Source organism: Papaver somniferum, chromosome 9, assembly GCF_003573695.1.
Source record: "Papaver somniferum cultivar HN1 chromosome 9, ASM357369v1, whole genome shotgun sequence".
Lineage (NCBI taxonomy): Eukaryota > Viridiplantae > Streptophyta > Magnoliopsida > Ranunculales > Papaveraceae > Papaver > Papaver somniferum.
The window spans coordinates 158,141,891-158,164,583 of NC_039366.1; the positions used below are offsets into that span (position 1 = coordinate 158,141,891).

The 22,693-nt window shown below is 38.5% G+C and overlaps 1 protein-coding gene and 1 pseudogene across 1 annotated transcript; one reads left to right on the forward strand and one right to left on the reverse strand.

Moving 5' to 3' along the window:
- Positions 1 to 452: 452 nt before the first annotated feature.
- LOC113307701 (putative homeobox-leucine zipper protein ATHB-51) lies at positions 453 to 4,790 on the forward strand. Its single transcript, XM_026556151.1, has 8 exons — positions 453 to 594; positions 718 to 814; positions 1,881 to 1,967; positions 2,380 to 2,463; positions 2,579 to 2,651; positions 3,289 to 3,859; positions 3,971 to 4,344; positions 4,447 to 4,790. Exons 6-8 carry the CDS (start codon positions 3,760 to 3,762, stop codon positions 4,702 to 4,704), a joined length of 732 nt encoding a protein of 243 aa, XP_026411936.1. The 5' UTR covers positions 453 to 594; positions 718 to 814; positions 1,881 to 1,967; positions 2,380 to 2,463; positions 2,579 to 2,651; positions 3,289 to 3,759; the 3' UTR covers positions 4,705 to 4,790.
- Positions 4,791 to 5,146: 356 nt separating this feature from the next.
- Positions 5,147 to 7,133, reverse strand: LOC113312769 (annotated as a pseudogene).
- Positions 7,134 to 22,693: the final 15,560 nt, after the last annotated feature.

Sequence of the window (22,693 nt, forward strand, 5' to 3'; positions counted from 1 at the left end):
AGATGCTGCCGGATCTGATGATAAATTTGTTGGAGGTGGCGGAGCTGGTGAAGGTGTTGGTAGTGGTGCAGGCGACGTTTTTTTGTTTCTCTCTGATTCCTAATTCAATCGATACGAGTCGGGTGCTGCCGGATCTGATGAAAATTTGATGGAGGTGGCGGAGCTGGTGAAGGTGTTGGTAGTGGTGCAGGCGACGGCGAGGGGTTTTGTTTCTCTCTCAACTTCGAGAGTGTAAAGGAAGAAAGAAAGACAGGAAAAAGAAGGTCCCTAGTGGAATTATAAAAATTGTGTTTTTACTAAAAAATTTCAATTATGACATTAGGGACATTTATAAAATTTCTAAAGAATAATTGTATAGACTCATGAAAAAAAAAAAGGAGGGATAATAATTTAATTTCCACTTTTTAATATGCCACATGCCAACGGCTCGATACCAATTACTGTACAGATAACAGATGGGATGCATCCCTGCTTCCATCCGCAAAATTGGCGGGAGCGGGATTGGTTGAATAAAATTCCCGCCATAAGTTTGACAATTTTGCTTCCGCACCCCATTAAATTTTCATCATCACCACTCCGGGTCTTAGTAATAAGGTTCGTATTCTGCGGTTCGTGAATCTTTTGATCAGAAATTTTGAAATTAGGGTTTAGAGGTGTATGTATTTCTTGCAACTGATGCGGGCAACTGTTAATTTCTATCTGTTGTTGTTTGTGCAGGAAATTTGTTTATATTGGAAGGGATTGTTTATGCCGACGCCGTTAAAAACTTAGATGATCAAAGATATTGGAATTGGATTCTTACAAAAGAATTTAGGTTAGTTGTTGATTTCATTAGGGTTTTGTTTTGGAAATTTCAATATCAATTGCAGCAAAACTGTTTCACATTGTTTTGCAATCTGATACAGAGTAGGAATTTTCTGAATGTCAGTGGCCCAATTCTAGTTTTACTCTTTCATCTATACTTTACATAATTCAAATTCAACTGATTGTCTGGAGTACTTAGGTTGTAGGTTTATCGATTTCGGTGTTTGCTTGAGGTTGTGATTGAAGGATAAGTTTCGTACTCAGTTTAATTGGTGCATGGAAGCATATGGTTTGATTTCATCCCATTATTCCATACAATGTTGTTATATGCTCATATGAGAAGCTGAGTAGAAAATGATACAATGGGGATAACTTAGATACCTACAAAATTTTGTGCCCTTTTTTGTTTTTTCAAAGCGTAGAATGCCTTCAAAAAATAAGTTTTTGTTAGAATACATAGTTTTGTGTGTGAAATCTATGCTTTTGTAAGAACTACGTGCTATAGTGAAATGTGTCTACAATTGGTACATGTTTATCTAGGGAGGTTACTCTTGTAGTTCCTACTTCTCATTGGTACGTGGACTGTTGCTCGTGAGTATTACTGTCTATACCATTCCTCTTGTTAGAAGTCATAAATCACGCGGTCACGCCGTAAAAGGATGGTGGTCAGAAGGTAATGTACAAATGTTTTTTGGATGATTCCATAAAAGATGATACAATGGAAAACAGAATCGTGTCGCTGGATCGACACTCAGACAGTAATAATCAGGGACTTGGGAAGTTGGGACCAATTGAAGTCAGGTTTTCCATGAAAAGCTTGACTAGAAAGACTCTAAAAGCTGGATTTATAATACCTATCTCTATCCCTTGTGAAACAAATAAGGGAACTTTTGAGGTAGCAACAGAAATAACATTGTTGGTGTTTACTCTGGTCCATGTGGTTCCTGATTTTACTATGCAATGATATTCACTGTGAAGGGTTGATACCATATTGTTGTTATTGAAATTATATTATATCCTTGATGAATATTCATATCTCAGTTCTTGTGGCATCTTTTGTTTTTATATGTTTGCAGATGAGACGATGATAACATTCTTGTTAGGTTTGGATTAGTGATGTGCCTTGCAACTACTTTTTTTGAGCATGTTAAGAAGCGGTTGAGGTACAATATTTATTCCTTTTCAATTTTCGAGATGGTTTGAGGTTTACCCAGTTCACCTATAATAGCCTCGGAGGCTTAAACTTGGGGTTAGATTACTTTTCTAGCTCTTGCTATATGTGTTTGTCTTTGAATAAGTATTCGTAGAGCGAGTCCTGCCTTCTATGTCACACCTTTTTTTATCTCCAATATGGAGTGTTACATACTTGAAAGACCAAATTGGAACTGAACTTGTATACCTTGGTTCAGGTCCACCTATTTAACTATCTGAACTAAAACAAATATTTGCGGGTTTTCCTACATTTGGTTTCATACCGTGTTTTGTTTATCAAGGATTTCATGTGTCGTAAGTAGAAACTGTAGACCCTTGGTAGGGTGATCCGTTGTCCAACTGTTTTTGTCTACAATGTAACAGGCAGCTCGGCGTAGTTGTAGGCTCATGTGTGCGCACAAAACGAAGTGGACCATTGCGCTCCTGCACATCTGAAGTTCTTAATGAGTATACTTCTTTCTTATGTCCAATTATTCATTGTATCTCAGTTTACCAAATTCTGGTAATCCGTTGATTGGGTGGTGCTGATCAAATCAACCGTTAAATCAATATGACTTTTCAGGTGTGTCCACTCTAGATGCTACGAATATGTCAGCGTCAGACCTCAGATCCAAGAGCACACACGCATGGTTTAGGTTTCTATGACAACCCTTTTCCTTTTTGTAATTTTCTTAGAAGGTACTGTTTATGTCCAAGAGACATCTTCTGTTTGTTCTTGTTTCACATTGGAAGAAACCTTTCTTTTCTCTTGGCATGAGGTGTGAACAGGAAGGAGTCAAGACCCCAAACACTTGCATACTAAACAAATATCAAACATAAACAAGATCCCTACTTTATACACCAAGAACTAAACTAATATAGTCCATTGGACCATGGCATACGCCTACCAAAAAAACTACCATGAGTAACTTATAACATCTAGTTTTGTGATTTTTATTGAGGTTTATTTTCAGGACCTGACCTTCATAGTGTTCTGGGGAGAAAAATTAAAAATGTAGTTCTCACACTTAATTAGTAGAAGGAGATTGAACTTGCAGCTGCATATAATGTCTCATTGCTGGTTATGAGGTAGGGGTGAAACCGCTATAGCACATTAAGGTAGGGATTGAGATTTAGAGCAACTTAAGAAGTAACCGCCTCATAGATAAAGATACCCTTAATCTTTGTTATGTAGGATTTTCTTATTTGTCTCTCTCACTCTTCTCTGTACTTACTCTTTCCTTTCACCTTGTATGCATGTCTTCTGACTTGTGTGCATGTTTTCTGACTCAGTGACGGACAAAATCAGTAAAGGAAATTGCAGGACAGAAGAGTGGTACCTTTTGGGTGCCTCAAAATGTCCCTAGTCTACTCAACCTTCATCGTGCCTAACTGCATAAAGTATATAGATACATAGAGAGAGAGAGAGAGATATGGTTGTGTGACCTGTGTCTCTGATTCTTGGTTTTGTCTGAATGGAAGACTCTGAATTCTGATCATGAAGAGAGCAAGGGGAATCAGCAACTTGGCATTTATTATTTAATAGGCGTGGGAGGGAGCAAGCAGCATCTAGTCAGCTGCAAGCTAGGGCTAGTGATTGTACCTCAGGGGACCAGATGGTGACCTCTGATACCCTCTCTTTTGTCCCCACGTCCTTACTTTTCAACACCCAAAAGTCTTCTCTCTTTCTCCCCCTCTCTCTCACATGCAGTATATATAAGACTCTCTGGGTTGGACTGTTGGAGTAGCAAGAAGACGAACAAGATGGCATGGAATGAGACTGTAAAACCATTAATGGCTAGTGGAGTAGGAGGAGAACATACTGTAGCATTCCTGTATGATTACAACTACCACCCCTTTCCAGGTCGGTAACAATTTGCCAAGTTTTCTTAGTAATTTCCATATTTTTTTAGGTCCTGCATTTATTTGTATCAGTAAATGCTAACATAAGCTGATTGTTTTGCGTTTCTACTAGGTGGTCATCATCAAGCTGGGGAGGTGGAAAGGACTCATCTAAGTAACAACAACAATCACAATAGTAACAGTAACAGCAACAGTAGCAACAACAACAGCGCCCACGATGAGAACAACAATCATGCGGAAAGGAAGAGAAGGATGAGGTGGGATCAGATAGAGTCACTGGAGAGGAGCTTTCAGGAGGAAATAAAACTTGAACCTGAGAGGAAAATTAAGTTGGCTCAGGAACTAGGTCTTCAACCTCGAAAGGTTGCTGTTTGGTTTCAAAACCGCCGTGCTAGGTGGAAGGCTAAGAACCTGGAACGCCTTTACGATTCACTTAAACAAGAGTTTGATACTGTATCCAGAGAGAAACTGAAGCTCCAAGAGGAGGTCTGTTTTTTTTTTTTTCATCTCTGACCATGACTAACCATGTATAAAACTGCTAAAATGGGGTTGCCTAATGCATGCACTCTTTTTTGATACATGGTGCAGGTTATGAAGCTGAAAATGAAACTAGACCGTCAAGCTCAAATGATCCAAGGCTCCAGAGGTTCTAAAGATGTCTTGATGGAACCTGAAGAGACTGTCGAGAGCAAGTCAGTTGTCATCAGCAACTCTTCCACCATGTTACAGGGAGCCACTTATCACCAGACTGCAGGCGATTGCAACTACACTTTCAACCTAGACGACTATATTCAGGGTTCTTTGCCTTACATGGGAATCTTACATGGTTACCCTAACACCTACTAAACTGTTAATAAGCCAGTTTAGGTTTTCTTTCTGCTGGTGTAGTACTGTTAGTTAAGGCTACAATTATATATTGTACTTGAACAAATTAGCATAACCTACTATTAACACTTTAGACTTGGTCTGTTTCTTTTTATTTTGGGTTTAATATGTGAGCTATAGCATCACTGAAGCAATATCTGACTATCTGAGCGTATATTACATATCAATGTCACAAGATACAGATGTAGAAACGGATGTATATGCTCTTAATGCTTTGGAGGCTCGCGGCAGATGGTTTATCAATTAAAAATACACTAAGAACTCTTAATAGAACTCTTAATGTTTATTGAGCTGCAACGGTGAAACTCAACTGGAAGCAGCTCCTCTGGTTTCAGTGACATGCCCAAAGGTTGCTTCCCTACTGTTGCAATATATAAGATATGAGTTTACCAATCTTTTATCATTAGACTCTGGAAACGTAGACTGGAAGCATATCAATGAACTGATTCACAGCTTTGGCGGCATTGAGAGCTGCTAGGTGTCCAAATATATTCACTGCACTTTGTCCTCGTTGTCCTCTTGCTAAATCAGATAGCCCTCGAAAGACGATCACAGGCAGGCCACTCGACAGGCTAGTCTGCAAAACACCATTAATGATATTACCTTAGCAAAATACATGAAAGAATGAAAGAACTTCATAAAACATATACTTGCTGTAACTACAGCCACACTCTCCATTTCCACAGATCATACCCCATAAGTATTGAACAGGTATTCCCTATAAGCAGCATTGTCCATGAAAATGTTAGAGGTCGACGCTCGGAGACCTACAAGCTACAACTACCTTCGGTTTAATAGGAAGGCATAAACTTGAATTCAAACAGCTCTCCAGTTTCACCCCCTGAATAAAATAAGCAAGTGGGAACTTTTCAATCAAAGCTTCCAATTAAAAGAATACATGGAAAAACAATGTGACCAAGTTTATAAGTATTTGGTTACCTCCAATTTGGCGGCAATATGGAGCCAACGCCAGCTTGTTTCTAACCAAAACACATTTTGTGCAACATTGACGCGCCCAGACTCAGAGAAAAGCTCCTCAGTGATGAAACCAATCTGACCTAATCAATTGGTTTCTACTCCCTTTGGTACATTGAAGCTTCCGAAGTCTAAGGTAGTGACATTGCTGCCTAGTGGTGAAGTTCCATTGGGGTTCTGTCAGGTTATGGTTCACATATAAATACAGTATAAAATTATGGTGTGAGGTGTAAAATTTCATAACTGTGATCCTTATATACTTGGACATATATACATTTCAGGCAGGACCAAGCCAATCTTGCCCAATTCTATTCTTCCCTCATACAAGAAGACTTGGATGGACCTTGCTATAGCCATAGACACATATACCTTAAAAGTATAAAGCTTCTTTTTAGGTGGCCGGCGCATGAAGCAGCCAGTGGGTTCAGGAAAACAAACAAAAGTCACTAATTTACACTTGTTCACTTTGGAGTTGCCTCTTGTTTTGTTTATGTAATAGAAATGAGACAGAGTAACAGAGAGCTCACAGTTCCAGTCCCGCACTTCACATAGACAACCTTCTTGCATGAACCTTACCAACACGAAAATGCCGGCCTGTAATTTGGAGTTGAAGTATTCATTGAGCAACCAATTTTTAAAAATTAGAATAACAACAACATAGACAATTTGGTGTTGAGCTAGCCGAAGGCCTTGATGTTTGTACGAGAGAAAATCCATGTGAATACCAAATAATGGTTGTCCACATGGCAGCCAGTCATCAGTCGAATATGAGGTAGCGGAGTGGATCCGGTAATATTGATGAGCCCTCGATACACCCAAGCATTCCTAAAAGTTACTTTATCTCATCACGAGGTAGATGAAGATCAATGGGGATGGATGAAATGTAGATCTTAGCCTAGCAGAGCCCTACCAAACTTTTTAGAGGCCCTAGGCAAATATCGAAAATAGGGCCATAAAAAAAAATCTCTGATCATTTAAAATAAAAAGAAACACACAATAAAATTTGCAAATAGAAACGACTACATATAAGTAGCTAATCTACTAAAAATTGACCTTCCTGGCCTCCTCAATGCAAATTCATCAATTATTGCATCGTAGTCAATGCTGTTCACCATATATACCTCGATAAATAATATTGCTAGGTCATTCAATCTTTCTTGTGATGTTTGCCGACCGAAGATAAGGCTTCGTCAGCTTCAACTTTGAAAAAATTCTTTCTACAGAGGCAACTGTAACTGAAATTGTCAATAAAATCTCGTATAAAATTTCTGCATTTGGGTAGTAACCTTCCATATTGTATAAGAAATTGTTTAAGAAATAAATACTTCAACTTCCCTTACAGTTTCTTCTGGCAAATAACTTTTTAGAACTTTCATTTCGGCATATAAGTTATGCCCATCAATATCAGAACCCATGTCATGCTTTAGATAATATTATTGAAGCTTGATACAAGTACTTTTCAAGTGCTATCATCAAAAGAACATAACTTGTTTAGCAAGTGAGGTTTTTACTTTAACATGGGTTTAAGAGGGCCGAATTTGCTCAATGAGGAGTAAGCCGGTGGCTACGCTGCCAGGGGGCAGGACGGGCCTATACCTAGCATCAAAAAATAAAAAAAAGTGAGGTTTTTACTTTTGTACAGCAAAAAGGTGAATACCAATTGTGGCCAAAGATAAAATGTCCATGTAGTTTCATTTTTTTTCTCCAATGGGTGAAATACATAGGAATTAGTATACATACAGACAAAAGCGAAAAAAATAAAAAAATTTGGGTGCCTCTGTCATCTGGAGGCCTTAGGTGGCTTCCTATGTTTCCTAACTACTTGGTACGGCCCTGTAACCTAGACACGTGGAGGTGTCTGCACGTCAGATGCGGCTAAGAGGTCGACTCAGCATTAAAGCAACGATAAAGAGGCTCTGGCGTGTGTTCTTCTCTCACGTGGAGTCGATGACATGGCACCCTTTGGATGGACAAAGTTAGCAGCCAATGAAGGTACAAGATTGGACGAAGATCATCACATCTCGATGGAGCTGAAGGAAGCAAAGATGTCCCTGATCGAGAAGGCGCTATAAATACTCAGCCTCTTCTCCAAAGAAGGGACACGCAGTTACTAGGAGAGAGAACTGAGAAGAGCTTAAATTTGTATTGAATACTTAGAGACTGTGTTCTTGTACCTCTATTTGGCTCGGTTTCATTTCTCTCATAACATTTAAGAGCTTGTAACCACATTCAAACCTTAATAACAATCACTACTTATTACCCCGTGGACGTAGGCGAAAATTGAACCACGTAATCTCGTGTGTTGATTGTTAAATTAGCTGCATTTACTTTATCATTTATTGTAGTAGCTAGTTTATCTTTATTATCTTAGTTATCATCTCGGAGAACGTACCCTTATTACTCACATATGATCTCTCCTGAGGTGTTTTTACTTCGTAGTATAAGGTCACCTGAGTAGATTGAATTACGTAGACTATCGGGAAAATTAGTAGTCACAGTTTGGCACTATAAACGGACTTTAGAAGTTTTAGTTTTTCGCTATTTTTTTTTTATTTTGCTAGGTCATATAAATTTTTATTACCGAATGAAACCAAAGTTATACAAAAAGGCTAACAGCCATAAACTGAAAAAATTTACAAACCAAAGAAAGATAAAAAAGAACAAAAAAAACACACAAATTATGCTTCAAGAACTGAATCTAAAATACACTCTATCTTCATTCTCCAATCCTCCCAAGCATCCAAGTTTTTCTTGATAGAATAATACAGTCCCTCTTGCAAGAAGTACTCCATTCTTAGCCATCCTATCTGCTGAAAAGTTTATCTCCCTGTAAGAGTGTCTGAATGAAATGTTACTAATGTTCCTCTTAATGTTCTTCCATCTGGATTCTACTATCCATGGTATTTTATTATTAATAAAGACCTGCAACACTGCCTTAGAGTCCAGACTAAAGGATGCCTCCATATATCTTTTTCTGATTGCCCACTCACCTGGAATCACCAATGCCATCACCTCATCCATATAATTGGTTGCTATCCTCAAGCCTCCAAAAGCTGCACCCGTACACCCACCAATCTCATCCCTTTCCACAAACCCAAAGCCAGCATTCTATGGATTCCCTTTAGATGCACCATCACAACATATGAGAATTTGATTCCTGGCTGGAAGCTTGAAAAAACATTGTTTCACCTGAGTAGTTTGTGTTTGAATCCCAATAATACCAAAATACAGCAAAATCTGTAGATCATACATACTCCCTCATTTGGTACATCTTATTCTGACACCACACTCCCTTGTAAAGCTAGTAATTTTCTGTTTAAACTTACCAAAGTTTGGTTTTTCAAATTTTTCGCTATTTCGTCATTATTTTAATCTGATCTTCTTTACAAAGTCGTATCTAAGAGCTGGAGATATAGATCTCACTTCCTAGTGAGGAGTCATCTTTGTTTTACAAGTTTTTGAAGTCTTAATACTCAAAAATCTTGAAAATTCACAGATCTACAAACTAGTCAGAAAAGGGTGCTCCTAGAAGCATCAAGGTCGTTTTTACGTAGCATACTTTGCACGAGAACATATACTCTGGATCTGAGTATCTCTAATTATTAGGGAATCTCAACAGCATTTAAAAAGCGCTTTTATTCCAATTTTGTTTCAAAACTAGGAATCTTTGAAAATCACGTTTTCATCGTCTTACATTACTATGAGCTAAGTCCCAACGATTGGATAGTTCTATTAGATTCGAACTCAGAAAAGTTACAACACCAAATTTGCAGACAAAAGCATTACTACAACAAAGGTATACACAACATACCATACTTGTCTTTTTCTTCTATGTGCAGGAAGATATTCTTTAGGAAATTGACAAACCAAGTGATATACCATCGAGTTCCAGACCTGATGTCACACACGAGAGGATCAAACCTTGGCAAATACTAACCTTAGGATCAAAGCTGAGGACGTTCAAAGCGAAGCATCACTAAGGATAGGAGCAAAAGGACCACCTATTCGTGCAGAAGTAATGGGCCAAACATTAGGAGTCTAACCACTTTATGGGATGCCTCTACACCAACCAGCAATCGTTACGCAGCCTCCTGCTGCTAACAAAGGCTGTGCACCACCCATCCCCAACACTATAGGAGGTTTGGGAAACTTAACACCATTGGTGGACCCTGATTCCCCGATCATAGAGGTTGTGTAAGAGTATTCCCAGAATCCTGTTGACACCACACCCCAAGGAGGCAGAGCCTCAAATGAAGCACAAATGGTAGCTCGAGTAGCAGCATTGTTGCAACGCAAAAAAGATCAAGATGATGCCATACTAGTCATGGCCCAAGAGAACCAAAATTTGCAGAACCAGCTAGAAGGACAAGTCGAAGGATCCCGTGCACCACCTGCTCAGCAAAGGCATGATCAAGAGGCAATTTCAGGAAATAACAAAAGACACCTTCGTCCCCACGAACCACACCATGTCAGAGGGTAAAGAAATGAGAACACTAAGGTTGACCTCAGTTATCAACCAACACAATCATATTACACAGAGGCTTTGTCCAGGGGATCTAGCAAAGTCGAAATGGTAATGGAACAAGTGTAACGAATGAGAAAATAAATCTAGAACCTAAAGACGGGCTAAGCAGGAACACGCCTAGAGGAAGTACTTCAGGAGGCTAAACCATATCCATTGACATCATACCTTCTAAACTAACCTATTCCCGCCAAATGTCCTTTACCTGCATTCCATCATTATGATGGTATAGCTGACCCTATTGTGCATCTAAGATATTATACCCATATCTTAGCTCATTGGGAAAAGGATAAGGTTGTTTTATGCAGGTTTTTTTTCTAGCAAGTCTGAAAGGATCCACACTAGTATGGTTCGGTAACCTGCCAGCGAACTCCATAGACTTTTTTGATCAACTATCAAGCGTATTTTTAGAAACATACATGAACAACAAGACAACGAAGGTTGGTTTGGAGCATTTATTTTCCTTAGCCATCGGCCTAAGGGAAACATTACATCAGTACACTGAAAGGTGGCAGAGGATATGTCAAGCAATTGGAAAATTTAACCTCGAGATCATCATTAACTGTTACAAGTATGGTTTGGACAGAACATCTGCTATCTTCGTATAACTTCACATCCGAACCGTGGAATCAGAAGGGGAGTTGCGGGTCATCCAAGACCGGTTTATCAGGCTAGAGACAACCCAAGGGATCTGATCAAAGGGACCACACCAGTGTAAAGACAAATTCACTCAAGCCAGTTCCCGATTCCAACAAGCGAAGTGGAGAAGGAGCAGGTAAATCAGGGCCAAGGGATAAAAAAACAAGGTACAAGGACAGGAAGCTAAGAAAAACTCCACGGATAAGGTCTTCACAAATCTCAACATAAATGTTACGCAGATTTTGAGAAAAAAATGAGAAAAGCACGATTTCCCGTACCAAGCACCAAAGGTAAGCAATAGGAAAAACAAAGGAGTCCAAGGACTACTGCGAACATCATCACTACTACGGACACACAACAGAGAACTGCCTACACCTAATGCATACCATACAAAGGTCAATTGACGAAGGTAAGCTCAGAGAATATATCCAGCTACCTGCCACAACTTTCGCACCACCCCAAAAAAGGGTCCAATTACCCGAGGATGGGAAATTTCTGAACATGATCACCTATTCAGACAAACCCCGTCCTCGTTACCTGGTGAAATCCTTGAGTTAGCACGTAACCATAGGAAAATCGAGTCCCATGAAGTTTTCAAGCTCACATGACCTTCTACCAATGTATGGGAGGATTGAATGGCAACCCCGCTGACATTTTCAGCAAAAAGACATTAACCAAGAAGTTGAGATGCACAATGACCCATTAGTAATAACACTTCCTATCCACAGGTGGAATGTAACGAAGGTACTCATAGACAGAGGCAGCTCGTTAAATGTTTTATTTTATGAACCATTCCAAATGATGGGCCTAAAAGACGAGCAAATGGATTCATCAACTTGCACCATCTATGGCTTCAACGGGGCCACATCTAGGCCAAAGGGAGAAATAGTTTTGCAGGCCATAGAAGGTTCGATGATAACAAATACCAGATTTTGCGTGGTTGATGCACTATCAGCGTACAACGTGCTCATGGGGAGATTGTGGGTCCATTTCCTACGAGGAACTGCTTCGACATACCACCAGTACCTCCGCTTTCCAATACCTATTGGTGAAATGGAAATCAAGGAAGATTAGAAAGATGTGAGAATGTGAAACTTAGCAGAGGTAATCCTAAACGAAGAACGATTAGATACACAACAAAAACAGGAAAAGAAAAAGGGAGGAGTCTAAGGAGAGAAAATATGAAGCCCTCAATGCAGCAACCACTGCTGAGGGAAACGAAGCCATCACCTCTGCGGCTAGCCTTGCAAAACCGTTAGCTAAATAACAATTACAGAAAGTCACTCCCCCTAACCTCAAAGACCAACTTTCACACCAGTAGAATGATCGTTGTCGTATGTGTCAAAAATAATATTACTTTATCACTACTCAAAATATATTATATAGCAAGGGTAAGAAAGGATTGTTCCCACAGAGAGGTCTTGGGTTGTCAATATATTTCGGTTTCCTATATAAAACAATAGGGGGATTTTATAACTTTTATGTAAATAAACTAATATAAAATTAAAGCACGCAAATCAAGGATAATGTGGAAATATTGGATAAAAGGTTGATCTTCAATTGTAAATAAGTATTGAATGTATGATTAGAGTTCATTTTTAATCTCGCTATCATCAAAATCCCTCGAGTATCAAGAGACCAAGTTACTCTGTTAGTTTCTTAAAATAATCACACTCACATGTAAAACGATGCAAGTATGAATACTACCTAGAGAATAACCCGACGCCTTGCGCTAATCAAGTTCAATTCCCAAAAATCATTAATATTGGTGAAATAGGCTAATCAATGCAATTGAAATACTTTGAGCAAACAATTCGAACAAAGGTCAATTTCTGCATATGATCACAGGAAAATATCACTACAATCCGCAATCACATCATGCTACTCACATTCAAGGTTATCGCTCGATGATTAACCCTAAATTAGCTATAGATATGGATGTAAGTTCAATCAATTCTAGACTTAACTAAAAAACCTTCAATCTTATTGCAATACATCAATCATGCAATTATTATAAACCATCGAAAGTGAATGATGATTTTGAAAGAAAACTAATTCATAAATGATAGACACATTTTTGTGTCTAATTTGTCTCGATTCTATATATTGATAGTGCTCATTTTTGTACTTATTATGGTGTTTTATGTGTGTGTAGGTATTTTTGGCCAACAAACATTTTCGGAAAAATCAGCTCGAAAAGTTGCGCGGGGAACCCCCGGAGGACACTTGTTATTCGGACCCCTCAAATGGATAAGGGGTGACCAATTACTAAGGGGCATCCATTTCCAGGCAGCTGCTAAAGGGATACCAACACAGGATAGGGGGAGGTCATCTTCTTCGTTTAAATTCAGAAAAAGGCGGGAAGAAATAACCAGCGAAGAACCAAACTTTCGATTGGATTTCGAAGATGTTTTAGTGAGATTCAATCACTGAAATTTGCTGGGCTGGACGTGATTCAACTAAAAAGACCTGGTATGTGCGCTGGAATCAATCGAATTGGGCTGGATAAGCCGGGAAAAGGAAACAGAGTTTGAGTTTTGCACGAAAACTTTGTGGAATTATTTTAGGAATTCCAGGGAGACTAAACGCGTGATATTGTTTCCTAAGGTAGTATTCTATCTAAGGAAGAGTTTAGGATGGTTTGGAAGTCTCATAAACGATTAAGGAAGTCGGCAGAAGAGATTATTTCCGTGGCTTGCACGAAAAGAAAAAGAGAGAATTAATCGCTATTTTTAGGTTTCTGAGTAGTATAAAAGGTGTGTTTAACTCCCAGGGAAGAAAAACGAAGTTATTGGAGCAGTCGCAGAGGAGTTTGTAACACTACAAAGGCGAATTGATCAAGTTGCAGGAAACCCGTATTTCTGCTGCTGCTGCTGAAGAACATTTGTTGCAAATAAGAACAGCGTCTCAAATTTGTAACTCTGCTACAGTAACTTCTTTGTAACAGTCAGTCATTCGTTTTGCGACTCCAATACACCATTGCAAACATTCAGAGTTATAGTTTTTTATCTTTTAATCAACTTTTGAACCATAAACAAATATTTTGAGCAAGTGATTAATGTGAGGCGCTAAACCCCATTGCTGAGGCGACGGAGGAAGCCATTTTTCCAATTATTATGTGGTAAATTCTATTTAATTTAATTTTCGTAATTCTTTTATGATTATTTGCACTGAACTGAAATCGAATATATGATTCTGATTAAGTGGTTGTGTTCTCAATTGATGGGTCATGCTTAGGTTAAATCTTTTGATGGTCCATGCTTTCGATTTACAACTATTGTTTTGAGAATCTACTTGTCTAGGCGAAAATATTAGAATCACGTTAAACGTAAAGAGTTGCATAAATATTGACTATATTAAATCACATAAAAATTGGAGATTGGTGGAATCCAAAGTCTCAGTGCTTTTTATAAACTTGAATACAATTTCTTTTTAAGTTTTCTATTTTAATTTGAGTCTAAAATCGAGTCTACATAATCCGAGTTGAACGAACTTTACTACCACTTAAAAACTACATCAATTTTTGGCGCCGCTGCCGGGGATTTGTATTAGGTTTTAGGTTTTAGATTTATTTTATTTCTTTTAGAATTTTTGTTCTCTTTTACGCCTTTGGTATTTTTTGATTCTTTTCAGATTTCGAGCGAAGCTACAAGGAAAGAAAAAGTGCTATAAAAGGAAAACATCGCCAAAGAAGGAAAGAAAAGAGGAATCTGAAAGGAGTGAAGAAGAAGATTTTGTATATAGTTATTTTGGTTTATTTTTAGAAACTGTAAATAGGGTTTTATTTTTTGTAATTTTTCTTTTTATTTTTGGACACTTTTTGGACTGGGACATTATTATTTTTAAACCCTACGGAAGGGTTGGTTTAAATAAAAACTGTGTGCAAAGAAGGACGGTGATTACGATATCGCCTCGGCCCCTCGGGTTCGTACATGACATAGGAGTCGTGGCCCGAGTCGACTTCAGCGGTTCTTCGCCCGTCTGGTACGGGAGGTAAGTTTTTCGAAACACCCGCGAATCCCCTGTCAGCGGGTTTACTGTATTCCTTCGTTTGCATATATGCTGAGGACTTGAAAACGGCTGCTTTAATTTCCTAGTAAAGGGCAAGGACTGGCCATACAAGATAAGGGTTCGGATTTCATCACCGTTCTCTTCTTGCCCGCCTTAGGAAAACGAAACCAAACGCGAACCTAAGCCTAAAATTTTGACTAGAACGAGACCGATAGGGTAACGAGCTTAATAGGAAGGTCGTTCGAAAAATATTGGTTACTCTTTTGAGCATACTTCGAAGTTCATGATGGTTTCTGTGAGTTGAATGCGTGACTGCGCCGCCTTGTAACCGGTGAGGCCTTGGGTATCAAAGCTCCACTGAGCTTCCCTCGCCTCGATTCAACTTACTTTGACTCGAATTGATTCCAGAGGGGTTTTCTCAGATTGTAACGAGTTCCTTTTCGAAAGAATAGAAGCTGGTCTAGAAACAATCTAAGTGGAACCATCATGCTTTTTGTTTGCTAGAAAATTAGGTTTGATTTGGTTGAGTCAGCCTTGTTTTGTGATTGCATAGAATCCCAAATATCCCGATAGTGCCGGCAATGGCAACTTTGAAAGCTTTGTTGAACCCAACTAGGACTACTCGTCCTTCTTGTATCAGGTTAGCCGAAACTGAAGCAAATTATGAAATTAGGCCTGGGACCCTACAGATGCTTCCAATCTTTTTAGGGAAAGAAAATGAAAACCCATACTTCCATGTTAGGTATTTTGAGGAAATTTGACCCTAAGTTTGGGGGTAATGAACTAGAAGAAGCTCTTGAGTATTTTAAAGAATCCGAGGATCCAGAAATTCAAGCAATAGTTAGAGATTTGTCCAAGAATACCGACTACCCTAAGTTTGGGGGTAGTAATGGTCAATTATCTCCATTAGAAGTCCCTAACTTGGGATTCGAGCCTAGTGTACCTGTGGTATTACTTGATTCACTTCCGACTCCGCACCGGATCCTCCTGATATTGTCCAGGAGGAAATTCTAAAGACTTGTTGTTCGAATGAGTCAATTTTTCAAGACACTCATATGAAGCCCATACTTCCATGTTAGGGATTTTGAGGAAATTTGTAGTACCCTAAAGATCAGAGACCTTGATGATGATGCTTTGAAACTTAGGTTATTTCCCCAGGTTTTGGCTATACTAAGAATACTTCAGGATCAACTCAGTTTCAGAATCAGTCTGATAATAAAATCTTAAGTCTAGAGGAAACTCTCACCTCGTTTATTCAAAATACTGAAAATATGCGTCAATTGCTTTCACAAAGCATAGAAGCTAGTAATAGGATATGAAAAGAACATAATCAGGCCATTTCTGAATTGAAAGACCAGGTTAGTCTGATCAATGAGTCTCTAAGAGAAAAAGGTAAGTTCCCTAGTCAACTGATACCCAACCCTAGAGGAGTTACTGAAGTAGGTGCAAAACCATTTAATCAAGTGAATTCTGTCACAACCCTTAGGAGTGGTAAAACGGTAGACAATAAGGTAGCCATGCCTAATAGTGGACAACTGTAGATCCACCTTCTAGTTCCAAGATGAGCCCCAGAAGGAGCCACTAACTGAAGAAACCGATAAAATTTCTAGTGATGCCAATGTGGTTCCCGACAGGTCTCATTTTGCACCCAAAGCCCCATATCCACAGTTGTTAGCTCCAACAAAGAGAAAGTCGACTTTCAACGAAATACTAGAGATATTTAAGCAGGTAAACATTAACATCCCTTTATTAGAAGCAATTATGCAAATGCCTTCTTATGCCAAGTTCCTTAAGGACCTTTGTACACGAAAGCGTAAGCTTAATGTCCATAAGAAAGCCTTTTTAGCTGGTCAGGTAAGTTCAATCCTTCTGAACCAAACAACCCTTAAGTATAAAGATCCTGGATGCCCCACCATATCTTGTGTGATCGGTAATTATTCAGTAGATAAGGCATTGCTTGACTTAGGAGCTAGTGTGAACTTACTCCCTTATCATGTATACAACCATCTAGGTCTTGGTAAGTTGAAACCGACTAAAATGACATTGCAATTAGCTGATAGGTCTGTCAAAATACCTCGTGGTTTCATAGAGGATGTTCTGATTGAGGTTGATAAATTTATTTATCCAGTAGATTTTGTTGTTCTAGATACTCAGCCTGTTCAGGATCCTAGTGCTCAAATACCGGTGATTTTAGGTCGCCCATTTTTAGCCACAGCTAACGCTGTCATCAACTGTAGGACCGGACTTATGAACATATCCTTTGGTAATATGACCACTGAACTAAATGTCTTTAATGTTAATAGACAACCTTCCGATGATTTAGAAGAAGTGAATATGATTAGCACTTTAGTTCAAGATCTAACTCAGGATAATTGGGACGACACTTTATTTGGTGATTCCTTAGATGAACTTGATGAGGAAATTCTCTTAAGTCAGTTAGGTGACCAAACTTTTGAACTAGAAGAAGCTCTTGAGTACTTTAAAGACTCTACGGACCCTGAGATTTAAGCCATAGTGCTAGGCCTTACGGAGAGTAGTATTGACCCTAAGTTTGGGGGTAATGAACTAGAAGAAGCTCTTGAGTATTTTAAAGAATCTGAGGATCCAGAAATTCAAGCAATAATTAGAGGTTTGTCCGAGAATACTGACTACCCTAAGTTTGGGGGTAGTAATGGTCAATTATCTCCATTAGAAGTCCATAACTTGGGATTCGAGCCTAGTGTACCTGAGGTATTACTTGAGTCACTTCCGACTCCGCACCGGATCCTCCTGATATTGTCCAGGAGGAAATTCTAAAGACTTGTTGTTCGAATGAGTCAATTTGTCAAGACACTCATATGAAGCCCATACTTCCATGTTAGGGATTTTGAGGAAATTTGTAGTACCCTAAAGATCAGAGACCTTGATGATGATGCTTTGAAACTTAGGTTATTTCCCCAGGTTTTGGCTATACTAAGAATACTTCAGGATCAACTCAGTTTCAGAATCAGTCTGATAAGAAAATCTTAAGTCTAGAGGTATTACTTGAGTCACTTCCGACTCCGCACCGGATCCTCCTGATATTGTCCAGGAGGAAATTCTAAAGACTTGTTGTTCGAATGAGTCAATTTGTCAAGACACTCATATGAAGCCCAAATGGGCACAACAGAAAAACCCAGTTGTCTTGCAGAAAACCTTGGATGAGGATGTGCTATGTCTGTTCATTTTTATGATTTGGTGCAGTTGTCTGATAATTGTGGCAATTTTATTTGCTTTTGTTGACCCACAGTTGTTTCGACTATTGATATATGATTTGAAAGGTAATTAGCCATTTTGTGGTATTTGACGTCTGGCTGAAGACTTTAAATTTAGCACTTTTTGGGAGGTAACCCAATCTCATGCAACATGGTAATATCTTTCCTTATCTCTTTTGCTTCAAATGGTAACAATTTCTCCTTGTTCATGCTTTTAATTTTATCTTTAGAACATTGAGGCCAATGTTAGATTTAAGTTTGAGGGTATGGGAGAAACTTTTTAGTTGCAGTATGAATAAATAAACTCCAGAACCTAGAAATTTATGCCTATTGAGGATTGCACTAACTAATCTAAGTGGATGGAAGCATTTTGATCGTAGGAGTTGAGGAACCAATCTGATTAGATGGAAACATCTAGAAGAGTCTATTCATAAAAGCACATAGCTCAGGTGTTAGAAATAACATGATAGTTTCACCATATCTCGTTGAGTCCTTTTCACTTCTGTTTTTATTTTATTTTGTTTTTAAACCATGTTTCTCTAAGTGATAGGTGGGGCCCACGATTCAAGTTGTTACCAATGCTAGGGTGAATTAGAGTGATTGAGTTACAAAGAAAAAAAAGAAAAAAGAAAAGAAAAGACCAGACCAATTAGACCAAACAGATCAAAAAAAAAAGAGAAAAAAAGAAAGTGAATAAAGTCGACCACTGGTACCCTTGTATATGCCAGTTGTGTTGAACTAGAATTAGGATTATCGATCACTGGTTCCGTTGTATATGCCAGTTGTGTTGATATTAGTCAGACTAGTATCTTAATCCATTATGATATGTTCATTTTGGCGGAGGCCTTCAGACAGATATGGGAAACGCCGGTCACTTAGTAAACATCAAAACCATCTATGTTTTTCTCTATATCCATCTTCTTGATCTATCCATGTGATTATTTTTGACTCCGGATATTGATGTCCATAGTGCGACTATCTGAGTAGAGCTCTGTCACTTTATATGAATTTTAGTATGCTTGAGTGCAAACTCGTGTACAATAATTGGAATTTCGCATCAGGGTACTTCCTCCTGTAGTCAATAAGTATGCCAACCAAGGAGATTCTTTAGTGCCTTCCAAGGTTCTGAGTAGATAGCTAAGGTCTGGAGTAAAGGTTTTGTGGGTATACCTCTTGTAAGCCCCCCGGAGACAACACTCCGCCACTAGGGACACTTAGGGGTTTAAAGGCTTATTGCATACGCTAAATGCAAGCGACGATGCCTGCGTCAGTGAGTTTGGATTTTATTTTATTTTTGCTCGAGGACTAGGAAATAATAGGTTTGGGGGTATTTGATAGACACATTTTTGTGTCTAATTTGTCTCGATTCAATATATTGATAGTGCTCATTTTTGTACTTATTATGGTGTTTTATGTGTGTGTAGGTATTTTTGGCCAACAAACATTTTTGGGAAAATCGGCTCGAAAAGTTGCGCGGGGCACCCCTGGAGGACACTTGCTATTCGGACCCCTCAAATGGATAAGGGGTGACCAATTACTAAGGGGCATCCATTTCCAGGCAGCTGCTAAAGGGATACCAGCACAGGATAAGGGGAGGTCATCTTCTTCGTTTAAATTCAGAAAAAGGCGGGAATAAATAACCAGCGAAGAACCAAACTTTCGATTGGATTTTGAAGATGTTTTAGTGAGATTCAATCACTGAAATTTGCTGGGCTGGACGTGATTCAACTAAAAAGGCCTGGTATGTGCGCTGGAATCAATCGAATTGGGCTGGACAAGCCGGAAAAAGGAATCAGAGTTTGAGTTTTGCACGGAAACTTTGTGGAATTATTTTAGGAATTCCAGGGAGACTAAACGCGTGATATTGTTTCCTAAGGTAGTATTCTATCTAAGGAAGAGTTTAGGATGGTTTGGAAGTCTCATAAACGATTAAGGAAGTCGGCAGAAGAGATTATTTCCGTGGCTTGCACGAAAAGAAAAAGAGAGAATTAATCGCTATTTTTAGGTTTCTGAGTAGTATAAGAGGTGTGTTTAACTCCCAGGGAATAAAAACGAAGTTATTGGAGTAGTCGCAGAGGAGTTTGTAACACTACAGAGGCGAATTGATCAAGTTGCAGGAAACCCGTATTTCTGCTGCTGCTGCTGAAGAACATCAGTTGCAAATAAGAACAGCGTCTCAAATTTGTAACTCTGCTACAATAACTTCTTTGTAACAGTCAGTCATTCGTTTTGCGACTCCAATACACCGTTGCAAACATTCAGAGTTATAGTTTTTCATCTTTTAATCAACTTTTGAACCATAAACAAATTTTTTGAGCAAGTGATTAATATGAGGAGCTAAACCCCATTGCTGAGGAGACGGAGGAAGCCATTTTTCCAATTATTATGTGGTAAATTCTATTTAATTTAATTTTTGTAATTCTTTTATGATTATTTGCACTGAACTGAAATCGAATATATGATTCTGATTAAGTGGTTGTGTTCTCAATTGATGGGTCATGCTTAGGTTAAATCTTTTGATGGTCCATGCTTTCGATTTACAACTATTGTTTTGAGAATCTACTTGTCTAGGCGAAAAATATTAGAATCACTTTAAACGTAAAGAGTTGCATAAATATTGACTAGATTAAATCACATAAAAATTGGAGATTGGTGGAATCCAAAGTCTCAGTGCTTTTTATAAACTTGAATACAATTTATTTTTAAGTTTTCTATTTTAATTTGAGTCTAAAATCGAGTCTACATAATCCGAGTTGAACGAACTTTACTACCACTTAAAAACTACATCAATTTTTGGCGCCGCTGCCGGGGATTTGTATTAGGTTTTAGGTTTTAGGTTTTAGATTTATTTTATTTCTTTTAGAGTCAAATCTGCCATAACCGATTTCTGCCGAGTTTTAACTGTTTTCTGATCATTTCCGGCTGATTCCAGGCGTTTCAAATCTTCTTTCCTGCAGCATTTCATCCTAACATACATCTATAATTCATTCATTGCAGCTGCATCATATCTCTACTTCAAAACCCATTTCATACTTGAGTTTCAGCTTCCACAGTCACCGCACCTTCCTTTAGTTGCACCAATTGCACACTTCTCCATCTAAATCATTACCCACAAACTCAATTTCTCCAATTTCATTGAGCTTCTCTGCACAACCACTTTCTGTAGCTTCAAAAAAAACCTTGCCAACTGCAATCAATCCCATAATTTCTCAACTTCACAGCAACAACATTTCCTTGCACAACTTCTACAACCCATTGTAGCCATTTCCACCAAGACTCAAACACTTCAGCTCCATAATCTCACAACAACCACATTCCCCTGTTACGCAGCAAACAACAACAACCACCTACAGATTCTTCCTTCTCAGTACCGTCACACAAATTCCTACCAAAACCCATCAGCTCACTCTTGAGACAACACCATATTCTGCACCAGAGCTTGTTTGTCAAGTTTAGTTGTCAAAACTATGAGTCTTGATTTCTAGTCTACTTATAGCTATGTCTCGGATTAGGATAGAATGTGTAGTTGAGCTTTAGACTTCACGACGTTCATCGATTGAAGACGAATAACTATTAAAGGGAGCTTATGGAACTTCATCAACAAAAGGTTTGTGGAGACTTGAACTCATCTATCACTCAGAAGTATATTTCTATTCTATCTCCTATTGAGACAAAAGTCGTATAGCTATATAGACTTTATTTTATATACATTTGATATTTCGAGTCGAGTTTAACTCGCTTACATATTTCTCGAAATATGTATTGGTAAGCTTTCGCTTTAACCAATTTTATCTTTTATTCTTGACGAAAGTCAAAAGATGATCATGTGAAAATCGCCTGGTAACATCTTACATGATTTGTGTGAGACAGTCATTTGATGTAAACTCGGAAAGTATTGATCTATTGATCACTTGAAAAATGTTTTGAAGCTAATAGTTTGTGTGAGACAACTATTCCCGTCTTCTAAGAATATTTCAATGATTATAATGGAGTTTAGAACGATTAACCATTGATTGGATATAACACAGTGTGCGTACTTGTATGCTAACTGTTGCAAGTTACTCCAAGTCTGGGAAGTTGAAGTCCGGGAACTTAGTATGCATACCCGTATGCATACTGACTTAACAGTTCAAGTCCGGGAATTTAGTATGCGCACCCGTTTGCATACTAAATCAACGGAGTTCGGTCGTGAACGACAGTATGCGTACCCGTTCGTATACTGGCGGACAAACCAAGACCGTAAATCTAAGTATGCGTACCTATTTGCATACTTGAGTGGGTTAACTTCTAAAATCTGTTTGTTTATGAACAAATACATTTATATAATAAGGAATGCAATCTTTTGCAAACCGTGGCTATAATGTTCATGAATTGATTCGAGTGAATCAAAATCGATTTTGCTTCAATTGTGTCTTGTATACTTCTATGAGAATATAAATAATTGAACAACTCTATAACTAGTTTCATTTGAGTCATTTGAACTAGTTGTGTTAAAGATGAACAAGGTTGATATGAAAGTGTTCATATGGATAACTTCGGTTAACTATTGTCGAGCCAACCATGTGTACAC

What these genes read in the sequence shown, in the direction of transcription:
- LOC113307701 (XM_026556151.1), top strand. Translation starts at nt 3,760, where the DNA reads ATGGCATGGAATGAGACTGTAAAACCATTAATGGCTAGTGGAGTAGGA. An exon ending in CAACTACCACCCCTTTCCAG is followed by an intron (nt 3,860 to 3,970) that starts GTCGGTAACAAT and finishes CGTTTCTACTAG; the next exon opens with GTGGTCATCATCAAGCTGGG. An exon ending in AACTGAAGCTCCAAGAGGAG is followed by an intron (nt 4,345 to 4,446) that starts GTCTGTTTTTTT and finishes TACATGGTGCAG; the next exon opens with GTTATGAAGCTGAAAATGAA.